General features: G+C 44.5%; 1 protein-coding gene across 2 annotated transcripts in view; it reads left to right on the top strand.

Annotated features, from left to right (window-relative positions):
* ARHGEF38 (Rho guanine nucleotide exchange factor 38) overlaps positions 1-23,482 on the top strand; it is a 53,129-nt gene that overhangs the window by 3,308 nt on the left and 26,339 nt on the right. For both annotated transcript variants that reach the window (XM_083571244.1, XM_083571243.1), the window contains exons 2-5: positions 6,760-6,950; positions 14,341-14,464; positions 21,031-21,178; positions 22,447-22,464. In XM_083571244.1, coding sequence (XP_083427370.1) covers positions 6,760-6,950; positions 14,341-14,464; positions 21,031-21,178; positions 22,447-22,464 — 481 coding nt within the window. The remainder of the gene's footprint in view (positions 1-6,759; positions 6,951-14,340; positions 14,465-21,030; positions 21,179-22,446; positions 22,465-23,482) is intronic.

Genomic DNA, 23,482 nt, shown 5'->3' with positions numbered 1-23,482 from the left:
CCCTCAAACTTTCACAACATCAGGGTCTTTTCCAGGGAGTCTTCTCTTCTCATGAGGTGGCCAAAGTATTGGAGCCTCAGCTTCACGATCTGTCCTTCCAGTGAGCACTCAGGGCTGATTTCCTTAAGAATGGATAGGTTTGGTCTTCTTGCAGTCCATGAGACTCTCAAGAGTCTCCTCCAGCACCATAATTCAAAAGCATCAATTCTTCAGCGATCAGCCTTCTTTATGGTCCAGCTCTCACTTCCATACATCACTAATGGGAAAACCATAGCTTTAACTATCCGGACCTTTGTCGGCAAGGTGATGTCTCTGCTTTTTAAGATGCTGTCTAGGTTTGTCAGTTCTATTATGTATGTTATAATATACTTTGTTGCCTGGGTCATCTCTCCAAGACATAGACAGAAACACACACTCATACCTGGATAAAAGTCAGATCCAGTAGAATTAAATGGAAATTTGCATGATTTTACATGAGAAGAAGAAGAAGAAGAGTTTGGACTTGATATCCCGCCTTTCACTCCCCTTCAGGAGTCTCAAAGCGGCTAACAATCTCCTTTCCCTTCCTCCCCCACAACAAACACTCTGTGAGGTGAGTGGGGCTGAGAGACTTCAAAGAAGTGTGACTGGCCCAAGGTCACCCAGCAGCTGCATGTGGAGGAGCGGAGACACGAACCCGGTTCCCCAGATTACGAGACTACCGCTCTTAACCACTACACCACACTGGCTCTCAGTGTCTCAAAAACAAACAAACAAACAAACAAAAAACCACAATGCTGGTCATTGCAATACTAACTTCTTTGCATAGGTGCCTGTAGGATTTTTTCCCCAGAAGGAAGGGGTGGACTGGCAGATAAGTAAAACACTGAGGGATGGGGGGAAAACAGGCTAGTTTCTCACCAGAAAAATAAGACAAACAGTGCTTGTATATTTTGCCTCATATCACAGGTTCTACAAATCATAGAAACTTGCTCTGGATCCCCACGATTCTTTGTACTGCATCTCCTCCTCCATCCATGCATCTCTGAAAAATGGTGTAGTTATCTGTGAAACATTCCTTATTAAAATTTAGAAAGTTTGTCCTCCAAGAATGTTTCTGAAATCTCTTTCAGTGGTTTACCAATGCTGCTGTTGGACACATCTCAAACTTCCCCCCTTTTCTACTTACCGTACTTTGACAGGTTAGTGTAATTTAAGTGGACAATTACCATCTTTAAGCAGGCAGTGCACTACAGAGGTTAGAAAAAAAATACCATTGGTCTGTGGGGAGTGGGGTATATGCAACCCATCAAGGCAGCAACTTTCTTTCCTAAGCTAAAGTTTATATAGGGCAGGGCCTCCCCCCCCCCATCTCTCAGCCCTTAGGGATGCTGATTCTTTCTTACTGGCTGCCAAATTTCCTTTAACTCTGGAGGTTGTCCATGCAGGTCAGTCGCACTTTCTTTTCAATGGATTTGTTTCCATTGCTGATGTCCTGCTGCATGTGTATATATAGCCCTTTTTCCTCAATAGAATCAAGTTACAAATAGGAATACAGCAGCCTATAAGGTTGAGGCTATAATTACATGGGGGGGGGCAGCAGGTAGGTAAAAAATATTTTCTATGGGCCTTGATTTCTTCCCTTTTCATATTGAACTCTTTATTAACAAGACACAGCATTGATCTTTTGGGTAAAAAAAAATGAAGGTAAATTTAACTGAGGTTACAGTGACTACTGATCTCTTGCTTCCTGAAGGAGGAAGCAGAATTTCCAAGCAGGCTCAGAAACAAACTTGTGGAATCATAGCATAGCTGTCAACTTTTCCCTTTTCTTGTGAGGAATCCTATTCCCTTAAAAAAAGGGGGGGGGAACGTTGACAGCTATGAATCATAGCATTGTTGGAAGGGAACACAAGGGTCATATAGTCCAACCCAACTTTTTGCCCAACATGGGGCTCAAATCCACAACCTTGAGATTAGGAGTCTCATGCTCTACCGACTGAGCTATCCCATGGCCAATAGAATTCTTTCGACACAGGTGAGAAGAGCTCCTTGGATGAAGGGCAGGCTATCAATGTAATAATATATGTAAATGTAAAGAGCCAGTGTGGTGTAGTGGTTAAGAGCGGTAGTCTCGTAATCTGGGAAACCGGGTTCGCGTCTCCGCTCCTCCACATGCAGCTGCTGGGTGACCTTGGGCTAGTCACACTTCTCTGAAGTCTCTCAGCCCCACTCACCTCACAGAGTGTTTGTTGTGGGGGAGGAAGGGAAAAGAGAATGTTAGCCGCTTTGAGACTCCTTCGGGTAGTGATAAAGCGGGATATCAAATCCAAACTCTTCTTCTTCTAATAAATAAATTCTGTGACCACTATTCTTTGGAGATGCTGCAAACCCATCCCACCCCGAATTCCACCCCTGTAACTTTCAGAAATGACTATTGCAGAATCCATACAGGGATCCTTTTATGCATTGACTTCAGAAATTATCACCCAGTGAGAAGAGAAAATGGTCACCTGAATCAACCAGGGAAAAAAAATCACAGTGAGGCAGTGAGGATATTATTTCATATGTGCAATTCTTCTTTCTTTCATTGAGCTCTTTCAACACTCCAGAGAGCACTCGGTTAGCAATTAAAAGACTCTATGGTCAGGAAATTGAAACCAGATATTTCCTGGAAGGGATGCCTTTTTCATATCTATTGCCAAAAAAATAATTCATTGGAAAACAAAACCCAGTGTCTGGAGTTTGGATTACTTAATCAATAATCTGTCACTGGACCTGATAGTATCAGAGCACTCTCAAATTTGGTGGCGGTTCATGCAAGGTCACAGAGACTATAATGTTTCCTCTGTTCAAATACCCTGGAAATCTAGATACACACGTATTTTTAGAACTTCTTTATGCCGAGCAAAACATGCTCAGGCGCCATCTGCGCTATGAATCAGTATCATACCGCTATAAATGCTTCTCCCAAAGCTTCATGGGAAATGTAGTTTGATAAGAGTACTGAGAGTTGTTAAGGATACTCCTATTCCACTCACCGAGCCAGAATTCCCAGAGTTCAGTGGGAATAGCAAATCGACAGTTAAACTACTCTGAGAATTGTAGCTCTGTAAGGCGAATAGGGGGACGTGGGTGGTGCTGTGGGTTAAACCACAGAGCCTAGGACTTGCCGATCAGAAGGTCGGCAGTTCGAATCCCCGCGACGGGGTGAGCGCCCATTGCTCGGTTCCTGCTCCTGCCAACCTAGCAGTTCCAAAGCACGAAGTGCAAGTAGATAAATAGGTACCACACCAGCGGGAAGGTAAATAGCATTTCCGCGTGCTGTTCTGGTTCACCAGAAGCGGCTTAGTCATGCTGGCCACCAGTGGCGTAGCGTGGGGGGTGCAGGGGGGGCCGGCCGCACCGGGCGCAACATCTGGGGGTTAGGGTTAGGGTGTGCAAATCCACGGGTTAGGGGGCGCAAATCCATGGGTTAGGGGGCGCAAATTACTTGCCTTGCCCCGGGTGCTGACAACCCACGCTACGCCACTGCTGGCCACATGACCTGGAAGCTGTACGCCGGCTCTCTCGGCTAGTAAAGCGAGATGAGCACCGCAACCCCAGAGTTGTCCACGACTGGACCTAATGGTCAGGGGTCCCTTTACCCTTTACCTTTACCTAAGGGGAATAGGGGTCTGCCAGCAACTCTCAGCACCCTTACCTAACATGCTACCAAGGTCATTGTGGCAGATCTGACCCCTGACCCCTCCCTGACCCTGCTGCCAGCCCCACTGTGGCACTGGCAGCCACATTCCTATCTGCCACACCCCTGATGGCATAATTTGGGGGGGGGACAGCTTTGTGGGCCAAATTTTATCCCTGGTTGGTCACGTTTGGCCTGCTGGCCTGGATGCTGGACTAAATGGACAATGCTTACGTCCAGCATCATTGCTCCTCTGCCTTCCCAGAATTCCAAGTAGCTGTGGGGTGGGGCAACATGGGGGTTGGCTGTGTGGCTACAGAAGACTAAATGTGGCATGGCTCCAAGGCACCAAATGGCAATCTTTCAGCTGGCAAGCACATAAGCCAGTAAGCTTCGGCAAGCCAGGTGGTTCCATGCCTTTCCCCCCACAAAGGAAATATTCAAATAATGGCCATGTGTGTCTGTGTCTTTTTAAGTGGCATGTAGCACAGCTGGGTGCGCTTTCTGAAAGTTTGCACACTTAAAAGGGCTTATTTAAATCCTTGAATGGAAGAATCCATGCAGTGGAAAGACTGGAATATCCACACTCCTGGCGGCTGACCCTCCCTCAGCCGGTCCCAACGCTGCCCCCAACACACCTCTTGCAAGCTGATGCACAGAGAGTTGCTGCAGAGTTTAGAGCTGCACAGCTTGCCAAGGGCTTTGCAAACACACACACACATTCTCCTGCCACTCTCTCACTCAGAGAATCACACCCACCCACCCCATTACACCTGTGGAGGTAAGTGCAGAGATTTACCTTGCATGACATGGGCAATGGTTTGCTTTTTACTATTGTTTTTATTATTCTAATTTTTCCAATATACTTTTTTTTGTTTGCAAAGGACACAGGTAGCTTATTTGGCAATGTCATCCCCTCAGGGAGAGCCTTGCAGGCATGTAACCCGACACCACCAAGGACAAGCAAACCACCGAGCTCCTATTGTATTGCGTAATGGCAAGGAGCCAAAAGCAAGGCTTCCCTTCCCCCACATCCACCCTGCTGTGGATGCAAATGTCTAATTGAGAGAGGTGGGTGTCTGGTGCTTGGAATACGTGCTTTTGGGTACATTACTCCAACTTCCATGCCATTACTATCAAATCAAGAGTAGGATGTGCAAGCTCTTGACTTGGAACGTAGAAGCCCTCCACTGAGCTAGTTAGAAAACAAATCGCATTATCTGTAAAACACGGGGGATCGAAAGGAAGGATGGTCTCTTATATGGGACAAAAATGACTGCAGATTGGTGTGTTTTATAGTTCTGAGTTTTACAAAGGTATTTTTTAAAAGTTATTGTTGTATGCATGTTTATATTTCGTTGTGGATTGCCCTGGGCTGCCTAGGGAGGAAGGATGATCTAGAAATGTGACTAATGCATACATAAACAAATAAACAAATAAATACTTAGTGCCTGCATCTGTCACACTGATTCTATGTTACCTCTGAAGGTTTTTTTATCCATAGAAGGTGGATCAAATTCTATGGATTTTTCAAACACCGCCCTCAAAAGTTAGTAATATTATAAAACAATGCAATTGGACATAGATCTTATTTCCAAGGCCACACAGTGTCAATGGCAGCACACTGCATCCAAAGAAGGGGGAACTGGTTTAATTTCATATTTTTAATTCGTGCAGTATAACATTGGGAACGTTATTTGTGAAAACAGTCCTTGTATCATTTATTTCTGTAGTGCAAAAGACGTGTATGGCGCTTTATAAATAAACAAGACAGGTCCCTGCTCCAATAAGCTTACAATCTAAACTCAGATTGTGAAGGGAGGGAAGAAGCAAGGAGATGAAAATGTGCAAATAAAGTTAGACCTGCTTAGGGTTCATTTCATTTGGAGGATAAATCATAGAATTGTAGAGTTGTAGAGGATCATCTAGTTCAACCTCCTGCAATGCATTCACCAAAAGATAGAGAAGGCCGGGTGTTTTTTTTAATACTTTTGTTGCGCTGGCAGGGCAGAGAGATTGAAGCAGTCTCCTCTTGTACTGCTGGACCTCCTTAAAAATCCAAACCAACCGTGGCCGACCCCTTCTCCAGCCATGCCCTATTTGGGGGGTTTACATTGGCCACCACCAATGGGAATGCAGCAGTGGTAGCCCATTCATAGCCTACGCCATTGGCAGACCCAGCTGGAGTGTGCACAGAGATGCTGGCACAGCCAAGTGGAAGGAAATTGCTGCATCCTAATCCCCTCCATCAACTCAAATCAAAGGTTAGGATTGTTATATAATGCAGGACATGGGAGGCGCTGTGGGTTAAACCACAGAGCCTAGGACTTGCCGATCAGAAGGTCGGAGGTTCGAATCCCCACGACTGGGGTGAGCTCCCATTGCTCGGTCCCTGCTCCTGCCAACCTAGCAGTTCTAAAGCACCTCAAAGTGCAAGTGGATAAATAGGTACCACTCCGGCGGGAAGGTAAACGGCGTTTCCGTGTACTGCTCTGGTTCGCCAGAAGCGGCTTAGTCATGCTGGCCACATGACCTGGAAGCTGTACGCCAGCTCCCTCGGCCAATAAAGTGAGATGAGCACCGCAACCCCAGAGTCGGCCACGACTGGACCTAACGGTCAGGGGTCCTTTACTTTAATCCCCTCCATCAGCTCAAATCAAATGTTAGGATTGTTCTATAATGCAGCATATATGAGCTGATAGCAAACTCAGAGTTGTCCGAATGGGTTTTTCTGCTGTTCTGCATTGGTGTGGTTGTGTGTGCTTTTCGTAGGAAAATAAAACCCTATAGAAAAGGTGGGTATTCTTCCTACCACTCTCATATATATCAAAATGATGTGAGTGGCTGTATTTGAAAGGCAAGGCAAGCCATTGTTTACTGTGTAGGAAACAGGCCATGGTGATCCCCAAGCTCTTATGGTTCCTCATACTTTCCTTTGGCACAGCTGTGAGAAGTTCATAAGCTTTTGCTTATGACAAACTACGATTGAACTTCACCTTGGTTTGTCTGAAAGTAGCAAAAGTTGCTAACCCTTACTGATATTTTTTTTAAAAAAATGTTTAGAAAAAAACAGAAGTGGTGTTTGTTTCTTACAGAAAAAATGGCACCACAAGCAGGGTCCTTGGGGCCAGTTGGCTCACCCCTGGAAAGTGAAGAACAGCTGAACAGGCGTCTGATGGCTAGAAGGCACAAGATAATTACAGAAATGGTCCAGACCGAAAAAGACTATCTCAATGATCTGGAACTGTGCATCAGAATAGTGGTCGAACCCTTGAGAGGAAGGCAGGTAAGGAAGTCCTGGGTTATCACAGCTGTGTTTTGGCAGGGACAGGTTTCTGATAAAGATATTGATTCAGTATTACTCTGCTCAACAGCAATGAATAGCGACTGAATTCACATTAAGAATTTCCTTTGCTTTTCTCCATGTTCTTCTGACCTATTTGTATTTTTTATTTTATGTTACCTGAAATATGCTTAATACCAGGCTTTTGGGACAGTGCGATGGTTATTTATTTATATAAATGTTTTTATTGGTTCATTGTGGTTTTAACTGTTTGCTATACAGGTATTGAAGTTTGCAATTTTTTTGTGGAGGGTGGGTAACAAATATGTTTAATACATAAATGATAAACAAATGTATTCACCATCTAGCGTACTCTGAGAGAGATGAACCAAGAGAGAAATCTCACCCTACTGTCATAGGACGCTTGGCCCTCCAGATGGTGTGGGACTCGAGCTCCAATCAGCCCCAGCCAGCATGGTTAATTGTCAGCCATGATGGGAGTTGTAGTCCAGCAACATCTGGAGGACCACAGGTTTTCCACCTCTGAGTCAGGATATGGTGGATGTGTTCCCCATTGTTTTGTTTTTTGTTTTTGCTATGGGGGGGAATACTCCACCATTGTGGAGACCTTGATGGGTGGAGAGCTCTTGCCAGTGATGCTTTGGTTGGCTCTAGCCAGTGCTGGGCTCTGAAATGGAGCATGTCAGCTGTGGACCTCCTAAATGCATTCCCCTGAGAGGGACCTGAATCAGAGCTGTTGTAGCTAATCTTCCCATCACTTTTCTTTCAAAGGCGGACATTTGTAAAAGATCTGCTAGGCTGAAATGTTTGGTGAATCTGCTGTCTTCTGATCTGCCAAGCTTCAGATGTGTTGGCAGATCTGCCATATCATAGACACATCCTACCTGAACTACCTGACATCCTACCTTAGGATTGCTCTAGCTTTTTCTGGATTAGACACCTTCTGAGGGTTAGGCTACTTTCTTCTCTTGGCTATGAGCAGCCAAGGCAGAGTTGAGTTTGAATGGATGGTGGACAGGTGAGTTAGGGGGCGGTGGTATCTAGAAAGGGGTAGTCATTCACTGTATGCTGGACCCGGGGGAGGTTACCGAGAGGCGTGGTCAGAGTCCGGTCCTGGGTCGAGGGTCTGGAGACTGTCCACCAAGGGCGAAGCAGGGTCCAAAGCAGGAAGCCGGGCGTGGTCAGGAACTCCGGAAGAACAGGTCTGGGTGCTGGCAGAAACAGGTTTCCAACGACGTTGCTCCCGCAACCTGGGACCGGGCTGACTGGCCTTTATCTTCTCTGAGGCCAGGGGCAGTCCCGGCCCACAGGTGACCCACCTCTCCTGGCCTTAGGGCGAGCACTCCTCCTGAGAGAACCCAGTTCCCTCCGCCTCTCTGCCCTGAGCCTCTGCAGCTCAGGAGAGGCTGGAGGGTTACTGGACCCAGGGGGAGGCTCACCTTCCCCTGACAGGGCTGGGAGAGGAGCACCTGCAGGCAATGGGTCCTCAATCACCTCCGGAGCCAGAGTGGATTCATCTGGTGTCTGCTCCTGAGGATCCGGCACAGGTGCAGGCACTTCAGATTCAAGGCCCTGCCCCGGCTCAGCCGGCCCTGAAGGCGGGGACTCCTGTGCAGGCTGGGATTCCTCTGGTTCAGCCTCTGAATCAGACTCCCAGGCCATCACACACTGTCTGGAGTGAAAACCACAGTATGTGCTCAAAGGTAGTGCCGCAGCCTTGACTGAGTTCCATTGCTGAGCAAGCACGGGTTAGGAGCCTCTGAGGAACACTTGCCTGAGAGCAGAATCCACATACAAAGCCTGACAGCCCAGAGGTCAGGCATCCAGATTATCCTGAGCCAAGGGTCAAGATGGAGACCAAGGTAGAGCTGGGAACCAAAGGCGTTGTTTCCGGCATCTGACTACTGCTGAGAGTTCCGTTTAAGAAGTCCAGGGCCAGCGGTTCTCATCAGTGCCTCTTCTTCTGTGAAGGCTCATCAGCTGCAGGTGGAGTCGCTCTGACTTCATCCACTTCAGGCTGCTGTTCAGTAGGCGAAGCTGACTCCTGGCTCATGAAGGGTCATGACAGATAGGTAGGAAAGCAGAAGTAGGAGGCCATTTTCAGCCAAAGGAATGCATTCCCTTCCAGGCCCCCATGGGCCAGAAGCAAAAGGAGAAGGAGAAGAACATGTACATTATACGGTTGTACAGTAGGCTAGTTAGTATCTACATACACACTGACAGACCCCTTTCTGCCCTCAATCCAAGCAAGCAAGGGGCATGACCCAGAGTCCAAGGACAAGTCATTGCCAGGCAAGAGCACTCAAGGAGAGTAAGAAGCAGGGCTCGTGAAGGGCTGAGGAGAGGATGTGATGTGGAAAGAGTCCTGATCTCCCACCTCTGGGCTTGAAGGGAAGGCCAAGGAAGACCTAAACTAGAAGAAGAAGAGGAGGAGGAGGAGTTTGGATTTGATACCCCACTTTATCACTACCCGAAGGAGTCTCAAAGCGGCTAACATTCTCCTTTCCCTTCCTCCCCCACAGCAAACGCTCTGTGAGGTGAGTGGGGCTGAGAGACTTCAGAGAAGTGTGACTAGCCCAAGGTCACCCAGCAGCTGCAGGTGGAGGAGCGGAGACTACTGCTCTTAACCACTACACCACACTGGCTCTATCCCAGACCCCATCCCACGCCCAGCCTGCAAACATTTCTAGGCCAGAGGCGAGGGGAGGCAATGGACTATCACTGTTATGCTTTCCCCATGTCTCTGCAGTCTTGAGCAGATCCCCGAAAGCCCACTAACCATCAAGTTCCTTCTTCAAGCCCTAGCTGGTCCTACCAGTTTTGCGGACAATGCGATCCTTCAGCAACATTCTTTCTAAAGCACTGCACCACGGCTCTGTGGACAGCAACTGTGGGAAAATACTTTGCCAAGAAGCAGAACAAGTCCCGAGGGACTGTGGTTTAGACAGCGAAGCTAATGGAAGTGCTTACTACAATTATATCTCTCCATGCAGATTTTACTCCGCCGCTCTGTTGTTCAGCAGGGGCTTCAAAGCTGTCTAGCTACCATTTAGACGGCAACATGCTGTTGTTTTCCCAGAGCTATCAAGGCAAAACCCTGTTGGGAATCCCAGCATGCTCTGCGGGCAGGAGCTGTTTTCACCTGCTGGAATACAGCAGGAGAGATGGACAAATTGCAACTTGTCAATGATCTGCACCACAATTACACTCTTATATCATAGCCCACCTTGAAGCCTTGGCACAGAGCATCCACCACTGTGTCACGTTAAAAGACTACCTCTTCCTTGACACAACTTTTTTGGGGAGGGGGTGTCGGTCCAGTATAACTTTGAAACATATTTTTGCTGATCAGAGAAAGCTCTATTTAAAAAGCCGACACCTAACATGCTGACCTTTCTTTCTGTCTCTGGGTCAGTGCAGAAGTAACATGTTGGCCCTTAACTGAAATTAAGAGATCTTGTGCACCCAACAGAACACGTAAAAGAAAGTCCTTCTTCATCCAGCCCTTAGTTAAACTATGGAATTCCTGTGGATGGCTTTAAAATAATCATAACATTGGAATTGAGATCCCAATGGGAGTAAGACCCATTGAATTCAGTGGTATTTATTTCTGAATTAACTTCCTACACACTGCATGGGATTGTGCTGTTAGGGGGACTACAGCCAAACCTACAATTTGACAGTTGTACCCTCTGTTCGTTTCTTTTTAATAAAGTAGCTACCAACTTATTCTTCTCAGGACAAATCTCAGGAAATCTGTTATTCTTGAATGAAGAACAGAATTGAGCTGAGACTGCTTTGAAGTTTCTTATGCACTGAAAATGTTACTGGGCTCTGTAATCAAACATTACTCCCACTGGCAATTACTGTGGTGTATGATTGTTCCCATTACTACAACGTGCAATTTGATTCTTTAGGGCTGTATTCTGAAAGCGGCTGGGTAAATACACAGTTCTGTTACTAATGAATACTAATGGGCAGGCATGTTTGAAGGTGCTCACCTATCTGCCAAAATCAACACTATTGTTCGCGTCATGCATTGCTCCTTGCTGTATGTTCCATGATTTTTGCAGGCTGAGTCATTCTCCCTTCATCTTAAAAGGCAAAAACAGATGTGGGCAAAGGAGAGCTGGATTCTTGTTTTCGAATGATTCCAAAGGAACTGTTTTTGATGGGCAGCAGCTGAGAGCGTAAGAGAAGCATGCTGGATCAGGCCTGGTCTTACAGGGGCCCACCAGAGGCCTGTGAGAAACCTACAAGCAGGATTTCAGCACAATGCACACTCCATGCTCCTGTGGTTTCTAGCAACTGGTATTCAGAAGCTTTGCTGCCTCCAGCCATAGAGGCAGAGAATGGCCATCATGGATGGCAGCCATCAATAGCTCCTCTCTTCTGCCATGAATTTGTCCAGTTCTCTTTTATTTATTTTTATTTTTTATTGGATTTTTTTTTACAACATAACACAACCCCCCACCCCCCAGTACACAAATCCACCCTCATTAAATGTGAACATGACGTACAGTGAGCATAGCATACAACAATACAAACAACCAAATAAAAGACTTCCTTTATCCTGTATCTGGCCTCCTTATTTACTTCTTATAAACTGTTTCCTTCATGAATAATTTTGAAGATTTTTCTAATTATAAGTTAAATATCCACAAAGTCTCCTGCAGACATTAATCGAAACAAGTCCAGGTATGTATTTTAGGACACTGTTTTGTGAAGTGTTCTCTGCATTTCCCCCATGCTTTTTGAAACTCTTGTCTAGTGTGATCTCTAGCCAGTTCAATATACTCTTAACAGTTTGTCTTGTCATTCCTTTTTTTATTGGCACAGTTTCTTTTTTCCAGTTTTTAGCAATTAGGATCCTTGCCGCTCCTGTTGCATAGAGGAATATTTTCTGATCTTCTCTTGCTATACCCGTGTCCGTTATCCCTAGTAGAAAAGCTTCTGTATTTTTCATAAAGTTATACTTAAACATTTTTTTAAGCTCGTCATATATTGTGTTCCAGAAGCTTTTGATTTTTTTCACAGGTCCACCAAACATGTATAAGTGTCCCCTCTGTTTTTCCACACCTCCAGCACAGATTCGTTTTTGTCTTATACATTTTAGCTATTTTGGTAGGTGTTAAGTACCATCTATAAAACATCTTGATTAGGTTTCCCCTCAATACTTCACAGGCTGTAAATTGCCAGTTCTTTCTCCATAGTTCTTCCCATGCTGTTAAGTTAATGGTTTTCCCAATATCTAAAGCCCACTTGATCATTACCTCCTTGACCTGTTCGTCTTTGACCTCCCACTCCAATAATGTATCATACATTTTTGATATTACCTTGGTTTTGTTATGTAATAACACTTTTTCCAATAATGAAGGTTCGTTTGAGAAACATTTTTCTTACCTGTCCTGAACACTTCATGCAATTGATGGTATTGGATCTAACCCGTAAGGTGTTGTTTAATTTCTTCATAATCTTTAATTACCAATTTATTGTCTTTTTCCTTAATCAGATCTTTATATGGGGCCCATTCTAATTCCATATTTTTCTTTTTTATTGTAATTGCTTCTAGAGGTGATGCCCACCATGGTGTTTTCTGTTCTAGGAGATCCTTATATTTTGTCCATGTTTTATATAATGATTTCCTTATGACATGATTCATAAATCCCTTGTGTACTTTCCCTTTTTCATAAGCTAAATACACATGCCAACCATAACGATTATTAAATCCTTCTAGATCTAACAAATCAGCATCTTTAATACAATCCACTCTTTTAGCCAATTTAGACAGACAGCGTCGTAATATAAATTTAGGTCAGGTAGCGCTAGTCCACCTCTATGTTTTTTATCTATTAGAAGTTTGTGTTTAATTCTTGGTTTTTTATACTGCCATATGAATTTGGAAATCTCTGTCCATGCAGATAGAGATGTCCTTTTCCTGGATTTCCAACCAGGATACTAGGGCTTTTATTATTACTTATTCGATATTCTCATTGTGATTTTCTTTTATTTCTCGAAATCTCAATAATAATTCTTTTTGGTTGTCCAGTCCTCTTTTAAAGCCATCTAGGTTGGCAGCCATCACTGCCTCATGTGGGAACAAGTTCCATAGTTTAACATGTGCTGTGTGCAGAAGGGCTTTCTGTTACCTGTCCTGAATATTCCAACACCTGTCAAATTTGTACCTATTTAGGTTTAGCTTCATTAGATTTCTGATTTAACTTACAGCAGGGCAGCAAAGTGGGATGCTCTCCAGATGTTACAGCTCCCGTCATCCCTGACCATTGACCATGCTGCTAAGGCTGATGGGACTTGGAGTCTGACAACAGCTGGAGGGCACCACGTTGGCAATCTCTTTATAGATTTTTGTGATTTTTCTCATTGCATGTCTTTACATTATTGCTTTGTTTTGTGTGTTTCTAAGGGAGATTCTAGGGATGCGGGTGGCACTGTGGGTTAAACCACAGAGCCTAGGGCTTGCTGATCAGAAGGTCGGCGGTTCGAATCCTTGCGACGGGGTGAGATCCTGTTGCTCGGTCCCAGCTCCTGCCAACCTAGCAGTTCGAAAGCACGTCAAAGTGCAAGTAGATAAATAGATACCGCTCCAGCGGGAAGGTAAATGGCGTTTCTGTGCGCTGCTCTGGTTTTGGTGTTCTGTTGCACCAGAAGCGGCTTAGTCATGCTGGCCACATGACCCGGAAAAACTGTCTGTGGACAAATGCCAGCTCCCTTGGCCTATAAAGTGACTGGACTTAACTGTCAGGGGTCCTTTTCAAGGGAGATTGCCTTTAAGTAATAGAATAAATCAAGTGTATAATTCCTCCTCCTCCTCCTCAATTGTCACCAAGTTGGGTTTTACCATCTTTATGTCTTTGGCATAACGTTTGAACAATGACCATCCCATATCCTGTGATGTGATGGGTTAGTGTGTCTGGCTATTAGCCAAAAGGTTGGTGGTTCGAGCCCACCCAGGAACAGCTGTGGGCAGGATTCCTGTATTGCTGGGGGTTGGACTAGATGACCCTTCCAATTCTACAATTCTATGATGGACGAGTATCATTGATTTCAGTAGGTCTGCTCTGGATCCAACATATATTCCAATATTTCCTTTCGCAAGGCATCCCCGAAGGAATATCTCAAATAACTATGTATTTAATCAATGAACTGTGTCAGCCCGAAATGTATTAATTGAAGAAAAACAACCAATGTTGCCCATGCAAGCCATTGTTCCACATGAGAGGAGTAATAAGAAGGCTTTGCTGAAACTGCATCTAACGGCAAAAACGGCATAGCAGGGGAGGGTCGGCAATAAACAGCATCCCCTTACTATCCCCCCCCCGACTGTTGCTGTCCAACATTTGTGTTTCACCAGATTGCTAGGCTCGATGTGGATGGCTTATTTAGCAACATTGAATCCGTCCATCAGATCTCAACCAGGCTGCTGTCATCGCTGGAAGAAGCAACGGCGGACGTGGAGCCGGCCAAGCAAGTAATCGGTATGTTTGCTGTCTTCTGTGAGCTCTTCGAAGCTGCACAGAATAATGATAATGCAATAAAACGCGCATTTCTCCAGCCTGTGCTTTTTCCCAAGCTGCCATTTCTTTCAATAAATAACTGGAGGATAAAAAAAGAAACAATTAGCGTTCAGCAAAAGCAGGCCCATAATCATGAGGCCAGCTGTGGATTCATGCGGCGTGGAAAGTAATGATAATACATGCTAAAGACATGGGGAATAAAAGACGACGTTCGTTGGTCCTCTCAACTGGGATGTCTCTTTACTGACAAACATATAAAGTAGAGATGGGGAACCTGCAAGTCTCTAGGTCAGAGCTTTCCAAACTTTTCATGTTGGTGACATACTTTTTAGACATGCATCATTTTGTGACTCAGTAATTCAGTTTTTTTTTGGGACGCGGGTGGCGCTGTGGATTAAACCACAGAGCCTAGGACTTGCTGATCAGAAGGTCAGCAGTTCAAATCCCGACAACGGGGTGAGCTCCCATTGCTCAGTCCCTGCTCCTGCCAACCTAGCAGTTCGAAAGCACATCAAAGTGCAAGTAGACCACTCCAGCGGGAAGGTAAACGGCGTTTCCGTGCGCTGCTCTGGTTTGTCAGAAGCTGCTTAGTCATGCTAGCCACATGACCCGGAAGCTGTACGCCGGCTCCATTGGCCAGTAAAGCGAGATGAGTGCCGCAACCCCAGAGTTGGTCACGACTGGACCTAATGGTCAGGGGTCCCTTTACCTTTACCTTTAATTCAGTTTTGCTAGCAAACCAGAGGTTAAACTAACCCCTTTCCAGCCCTGGGAGGAGAGCAGGAAGTGTTCGCACGATACACCTACACACTGCAGCTAACACATTTGCATGTCATGACACATGGTTTGGAAAGCTCTGCTCTAGATGTTGTTAGGTGCCATCTCTCATGATGATGATGATGATGATGATGATGAAGAAGAAGAAGAAGAAGAAGAAGAAGAAATACTAAATGTATACTCCGCCCATCTGGCCGGGAAAACCACAACAGAATATTAAAAACACGATAAAACATCAAACATTCAAATCTTCCCAAAACAGGGCCGCCTTCAGATGTCTTCTAAAAGTTGTGCAGTTCTTTGTCTCCTTGATATCTGAAGGCAGGACGTTCCACAGGGGGATCATCACTACCGAGAAGACCCTCTGCCTAGTAATAATAATAATAATAATAATAATAATAATAATAATAATTTATTTATACCCCACCCATCTGGCTAGGTTTCCCCAGCCTCTCTGGGCAGCTTCCAACAGAATATTAAAATACAGTAATCCATCAGACATTAAAAGCTTCCCTAAACAGGGCTGCCTTCAGATGTCTTCTAAAAGTCTGGTAGTTGTTTTTCTCTTTGACATCTGACTGGAGGGCGTTCCACAGGGCGGGTGCCACTACCGAGAAGGCCCTCTGCCTGGTTCTCTGTACTTGGCTTCTCTCAGTGAGGGAACCACCAGAAGGCCTTCAGCGCTGGACCTCAGTGTCTGGGCTGAATGATGGGGGTGGAGACGCTCCTTCAGGTATACTGGGCCGAGGCCGTTTAGCCAGTGATCAGGGATGATGAGACCCGTGGTCCAACAACACTTGAAGGGCTACAGGTTCTCCCCACCTGATATAATGCAAGTTTTTAACCCACATGTGTCCGAATAGTGCTAGAGTCAAATGCATCCAAAGCAGCTGTGCCTCACCTAGTCTTCTGTTTTCAGCATGGATGGGGAACCTTCTGCTTGGGCGCTGACTGCATCCCTCCCTCCAGACCTCCCTTCCTCACCCCAGGCTGCTCCCCTTCCCCATCCAGACCCCTCTCTTGCCCTGCTTTGCACCCTCCTTGACTGTTTTTGCCTTGACTGTGTCTTTGAACTCAGACATGCTTCCTTCTTGCCTAGAGATGGAGGTTAGAGGGGTCTTTGTCATTCCAGCTGCTTCCAGCCAAGCCTTCCAGATGGTGCATGCGGCCCTTGGAAGGTTCCCTAGAAGGAAAAGTGGCCCTTGACCTGAGAAAGGTCCTCCACCCCTGATTTATACCAAGGGCACCCTAAGGTTAATGAGCAACATCTCCCCGCCATCTATTTAAAGACCAGGTCATTTTCACCTTGCCCAACAACTGCTTTCTCTCCTCCTTGCCCCCCCTTTTGTTTTTTCAGCTTAACCTCCAGCCTGATTCAGAGTTTCGATGGACTTGAAAGTCTGTTAACTTCTTTGAAGTGATCTTTGAAGTGGTTCCTAAGAAAGATATTACTTTTAGATTGTTTTTGTCTTAACAGAACATGTTGGCTACCTACATTATTTTTTTTGCTTACTTTCAAATGCTTCCTACACCCCTCCTTTTTTATTATTTGTGTAGTTTCATCAAGTTGAATACCCTACCTTGGAGGTTTTTTTCAGGAAATTGGCTATGGCGAGGGGAGAAATGAGGGCCTTTCCCTTTCCAGCTCTCCACCCTCCTCCACCCCCCAGCATGGGTTGTGCTAAGCAGAGATGTGGGGGACAGGGAGGAGTGCCCCTGTGTAGTAGCTCATTTCTCTCCCACAATTGCTACAGCCATCCATCATGGTTTAACTCCAGAAGGCAAGTGGGGAATTCCCCATGTTTAAAAGTTCCTTGTACATAGGAAACCAGCATGGCAGTGAGTTAGCTAGAAGCAGGTTAACTTTCCAAGGGCAAGGAGGTGCTGTTGTTTTTAATGCAGGATTGTTAAATCTTGCATTCTTTCCTCTGCTGCAGGAATGGGGAACCTTGAGGTCTTCCAGATGTTGCTGGACTACAACTCCCATTATCCCAGACCATTGGTCAGTCTGGCTGGGGTTGACTGTAGTTTGGACAGCAAGGGAGGGGAAATCTGTGCCAGCAACATGCCATTAGACAGTAAATGCTCCTACAGATGACCTGTGTATTGAGCATTCATTTTGATATTTCTTGCGCAAAGCTTAAATGGTGATTAGATTATGTCCAGTCTTTACTGAGCATTCCTTCCAGTTTGTTAAGGGATGCAGGTGGCACTGTGGTCTAAACCACTGAGCCTCTTGAGCTTGCTGAGGTTGGTGGTTCGAATCCACGCAATGGGGTGAGCTCCCGTTGCTGTATCCCAGCTCCTGCCAACCTAGCAGTTTGAAAGCACACCAGTGCAAGTAGATAAATAGGTACCGCTGTGGCAGAAAGGTAAATGGCGCTTTCATGTGCTCTGGTTTCTGTCAGTGTCCCATTGCACCAGAAGCGGTTTAGCTATACTGGCCACATGACCTGGAAAGCTGCCTGTGGACAAACACCGGCTTCCTTGGCCTGAAAGCGGAGATGAGAGCTGCACCCCATCGTCAAATTCGACTGGACCTAACTGTCCACTTTAGTCTATTTATGAACCCTCATCCTGCAGTCTGCCTGATTTGTTTGCAGGGTGTTTATACCTTTTCCCATTAATTATTCCTTCATCCCATACTTTTCAGTTTATTTCCCCATCACTTTCCAAGCCATGAAAAGTTTCTCTCTGTGTGTGTTTTGTTAAGTAGATTTGTTTCACTAGAGCAAAAGAGCCCCTTAATCCGCTTCAAATGAGCTCCCCCTCCCCCATTTTATCCTCACAACAGCCCTGTGAGGTAGACTAGGCTGGAAAGGTGAGGCACAAAGGCAGTCAATAAAATAAATAAATGCACAAACCTAACTTTCTTGAATCCCTCCTCCAAAATACATACAGTCTGGAGGCGCTATAAAGAATTGCTGTTTGAAGTAACCTTCAGGTTTCTGCAACATCCAAGCGTGATCTGACTAGGTGAGCCTGGTATGTTGTTGTTGCTTAAAAGAGGAAAGCAAATGATGTGAGTGGTAGAGAGCTCTCTCTTTGTATATCTGAAATATAAAGGACATGGCCCCATTTAGCCAGATTGTGGACGCACACTGTCTTTAATGAAAGCTGCACATTTAACCTCTTGTCGGTTGAATTCACCCCCTCCCCCTCCTCACTGGTATCTGCCATTCATCGCAGTCATTAGGCACAAAAGAAAGTCAGAGGATGGCTGGAATTAGCCAGAAGCCTAAAGAAATGTACAATAGAGATGCACTCCTTCTTAGACGAAAGTAATGTTATTTGCAAGCCTTTATGCAGCTGACATACCAGATGAGGCCATGTTTTGTTCTGTTATAGTTCAGTCTCTCTCTCTCTCTCTCTCTCTCTCTCTCTCTCTCTCTCTCTCTCATATTTATGAATCACTTTCTATGACAGATCTTGAGATGTTTCCACAATAAAGAATAAGGACAACAAGAACGTCCACAATGAAACATGCATTCAACAATTCAATTCATAATAGATATAAACATTTGGATATAAAAAAAACAGTTTAAACAATTTCATACCCACTGTAGAAACCAACTGGCATCTGCATCATATATCTAATGGGCCTGACTCTTAATGGGATGAGGGTGGTGCTCTGGTCCATGCCATTGAGCCTCTTGGGCTTGCTGATCAGAAGGTTGGTGGTTCAAATCCCCATGATGGAGTGAGCTCCCGTTGCTCTGTCCCAGCTCCTGCCAACCTAGCAGTTTGAAAGCACACCAGTGCAAGTAGATAAGAAGGTACCGCTGCGGCGGGAAGGTAAACATCATTTCCATGTGCTCTGGCTTCTGTCCCGGTGTTCTGTTGCGCCAGAAGCAGTTTAGTCATGCTTGCCACGTGACCCGGAAAGCTGTCTGTGGACAAACGTTGGCTCCCTTGGCCTGAAAAGTGAGATGAGCGCCGCACCCCATAGTCACCTTTTACTGGGCTTAACCATCCAGGGCTCCTTTACCTTTACCTCACCTCACCTTACCTTTACTCTTAATTATGTCATATACATTAATGGGAAATAGTTTCATTTTGTTTGCTGTTTTCTCTTACAGCGGAAGAACAGGGCTGCCTTCTTCTCCCCCTTTCTTCTTTCCTTCCTTTCTTCCGTCTTGCTTCTATGACTTTAAGGGCAGTCTTGCATGCAGAAGTTCAGCAGGTGTGTTCTGTGTGTCAGGTGTTGAAGGGCAGAATAAAAAGCACACATTATCTCAGCAGTGGATAAAGGAAGCACAATTCCCTTACGCTTCCTCTTTTGTACTTCCCTGTAATATGCAAAGATGGAAATGCAGTATGAAAAGTTTCCATATGTTTCCAAATGTTCGGTTGTTGTGGGGAAGGGAAGAGATATAAATCTTTAAGTGTCTGTTGGTGGTTCCCCCAATGGCCGAGCTGCATGGCTCATAAATACTAGAAGCCTGTGGAACTTCCTGCCAGCTGAAATTCTACAAGCACCACCCTTGCTGAACCTCAGATGCAAGACCCATACTTCCTTTGTCCCAGCAGGCATTTTAAGGTAGACTTCAGTTTTATGATGAGTTTTTATTGCTTCATTTTCTGTGTGGTTTCCTTTTGTTTTTGCTTTTAGAGCTTAGAATTGATAATGATTAAACAGGATATCAATGTCTTAAACAAAGACAATAAAAATAAAACAAATATTTTTATCTGCTAGTCGTGATGGCTGCATCTGCTACCTCCAGAATCGGAGACAGGATGTCTCTGAATGTCATTTTGGGGCTGTTACCTTCATGCCCTGCTTTTGGGCTTCCCATGGGCGTCTGATTGGCCACTGTGGGAAACAAAATACAGGGGTACCTTGGTTTTAGAACAGCTTAGTTTATGAACAACTTGGAAATAGAATGCTTCAAACCTGGAAGTAGGTGTTGCGGTTTGTGAACTTTGCCTTGGAAGCAGAACATGTTCCGCTTCCTATTGAGTGTGTTCCATTTGTAAATTAAGCCCCCCTCTGCTAATCAGAGGCTTCCTGTTGAATCTATCGGCTACTGAGTAATGAGCACCCACACAACACAGAGGAGCTTTTGTTTTTGCTAAAAAAAATTTGCATTTTTGTTTGCGTCGCTTTTTCATCTTTTTGACTGTGATTTGTTCTTTTTATGGGACTGACTTGTGACTGTGGCTTGTGACTTCGTTTTTGTGACTGTGGCTTGTGACTTCGTTTTGTGACTTGTTTTTGTGACTGTGTGGAACCCAGTTCAGCTACTGATTGATTGTGTGACTGCAGAAATGGATAAAAGCCCCCCATCCAAACAATGGCTATCATCAGTGCACACACACACACACACACACACACACAGAGAGAGAGAGAGAGAGAGAGAGAGAGATACTACAACTTCCACCATTCTTAGCAACGTAAGAATGTTGGGTCAGACCACATTCCCATCTTAAAGGTCCCAGCATATAGCAGATAACATTAGAAGAGTTAAAATGCACATTGAAAGCTGCTTTGGGTTTTAAAATGTTTAGATAATGGAGCAAAGAGAGAAAACCAGTAGATCTTACCCAGGAAGGTATTCATATGCAACATTCTTGGTGACACCACCAAGAAGTCCCTGTCTCTTGTACTGGAATATAAGATCTCGTGAGTAGATGGGACAGAGAGCAGATCTTCTATCAAGGCCTGGCAGGTTCACATATTTGAAGCAGACTTTAAATTGTCTGACGAGCTTTTTTTCATCTTCTTGGCTTTTTTGTTTACACTTTAACAGGGCAAGTGTTTTTGCAGATGAAAGACCTACTAGAAGACACATATAAAATCTACTGTTACCAGCACGATGATGCACACGTCCTGCTGGAATCCTACGAAAAAGACGAAGAACTGAAGCAGCATATACGTGACTGCCTACTGTCCTTAAAGTAAGAACTTTTCAAATGGTTGTTTCCATCTCTTGCTCACTGCTTGTCATGGGAGAGCTTAAATGGATATAAAACAAAATATCTCCTATAAATCCAGAGTTTTATGGCATTTACTAGGAACATACACTTATGCTCCTTTCCTGGAAATATGAATATATTTCACTGTTATTAGAGGGATCCCAAATGGAAAGAATATCCAAGATGCCACCAAAAATAGGCTTTTTTAAAAAAATAGGTTGCTTCAGGGAAGCACCATCTTAAACTGAAGCATTCCATCCTTTTAATGCACTGAGCACATCTGTGTCTAAATTAAATTATCACCATAATAAAATCCTTAACCCTCATTTTGTAAAATTGTGCATAAATATATTGGGGCTTGTCTTTGCTGCCCCCCCCCAGCAAGCCTTTTCATTATGGCCCTTCCCGTTACAAACTGCTTTTTCAGGAAGCTGTAGGATCAGATTTATCAGAATTTTTGGGCTTCTGTGTATAACCCCAGAGAATCTAGAAAAGCCTTCCCAGATGCTTTAGACTACAACTTCCGTAATACCTGACCAGGCAGTCCAAAACCTCAGAGCTGCACCAGATTGGGGAAGACTGATTTAGGACATATATATATATATATAAAGCCTTATTAGCAGGTTGCCTTATTATTTTGGTAGTGATTGAAGTCTAATAACGCAGTTGATTTAAGTATTCCTTGAAGTTAATATTGTTTGCTCCCAAATCCTAAACTTGTCTACTCAGAAGTAACTCCCACTGGTATGGTTTGGATGTAACAGCTAGCCATAGTTTAGTGTTGCAACAATAGGCCTAGGCAAGCATCTGGTTCGCTTGCGTCTCCCTCCTCCTGCTGCATGGCTACAAGGAAGAGTTTGAAAGCTTTTAATTTTAGCTTATACCGTTGGCCATGTCACCTGAACTCTAACTGTGTTTAATGTTAACTATGATTGGTTGAATCAGTTTAGCTTTTTAAAGTATGGTTTAAGAATCTGGCTTGTTAAAAAAAAATCCATAGTTAACATTAACCACAGTTTAGGGTACGGATGTTACCCTAAACTATGATTAATCTATAACAGAAATGAAAGCTTTCAGTCTCCTCTTTGCGCTGGAGGGGGTAGTTCAGGAATCAAGGCTTACTGCACTGTATCCTTGTAAAGACAATGTTTTAGCAATATGTATGGACTTGGCCATTTAAATCAATATAATGAAGATCAGACTGTTAATAGATCCTTCTGTGTGTTTTCTCTCTCTCTCTCTTTTGGCAGAAAGATATATGAAGAAGGGTATGTACCATATTTCTTCTTTGTTATTATTATTATATTTTTACCTTGCTAGCCAGGGCTGATGGGAGTTGTAATCCAAAACATCTGTAGGGAGGTGGGTGAGGGACAGCAGGGGTGAGGAACTGATGGTCCTTCAGATTTTGCTGACTGGGGCTGATGTGAGTGGGAATCCAACAGCACTTGGAACATGTTTGGGAAATTGGTATGACTCATTCATTCATTCATTCATTCATAAATTACATCCCACTTTCCCCCTTCAAAATGAAGGTGAGCCTAAGTAGTACCAGAACAAAGCATAAAAGCAAGAATTACATTCAAAATAATTTGACTGGTTTTTTTTAAAAGGAGATGTTTATAGGTGGATTTTATTGTATTTTATGTTGTAAACCACTTTGATATATTCTATGAAAGTGCAGATAATAAAAATTCAAATAAATAAATAAATCTGCAGTTCCGAAAACCACTGGTTGGGAAGGGCACGATATTCTTCTGCTGAAGACCCTCGGGACAAGAGGACTTGAGCTGTGGCTTTGCTGTTTCACGTGTCTCAGTCATGGGAATTCCCCCTGAAATTCTAGTTTTCCAGCTGGAATTCTACGAAAGCAGAGACTACTGTTCTCTTCCTCTTAGCCCTGATATTTGTGCCATTGAGCAATATGTAAAGGAGCAAGGGGGCAGTTGATGGGGTTATTTTTAGCTGAATTTAAAGCAATGGAAATGGCTTTTGTGAGGTCTTCATCAGACTGTCATCTCAGGGGGGAAAATATGTTATGCTGCCAGATTGATATTTGACTGATCCATGAAAAGAGTACACTGGGCCGGAGGTTGGGAACTTGAGGCCAGGGGTTCCAAAATCAGAGGTGATATTGCGCCCCTGGCAGAGCCATCCAGATTGCGCCCCCTAGCCACTGACAAATTAGCTCTTCTTTCCACCTCTCCTCCAACCCCCACCCCAGTTCAATTCACCCTCTATTAAAAACCTTTTCTTATGAGGCAATAATCAATTTTTTTTATTTAT

Source organism: Podarcis filfolensis, assembly GCF_964270895.1.
Source record: "Podarcis filfolensis genome assembly, chromosome: 9".
Classification (NCBI taxonomy): Eukaryota; Metazoa; Chordata; class Lepidosauria; order Squamata; family Lacertidae; genus Podarcis; species Podarcis filfolensis.
This window is presented reverse-complemented; position numbering and strand designations above follow the sequence as displayed.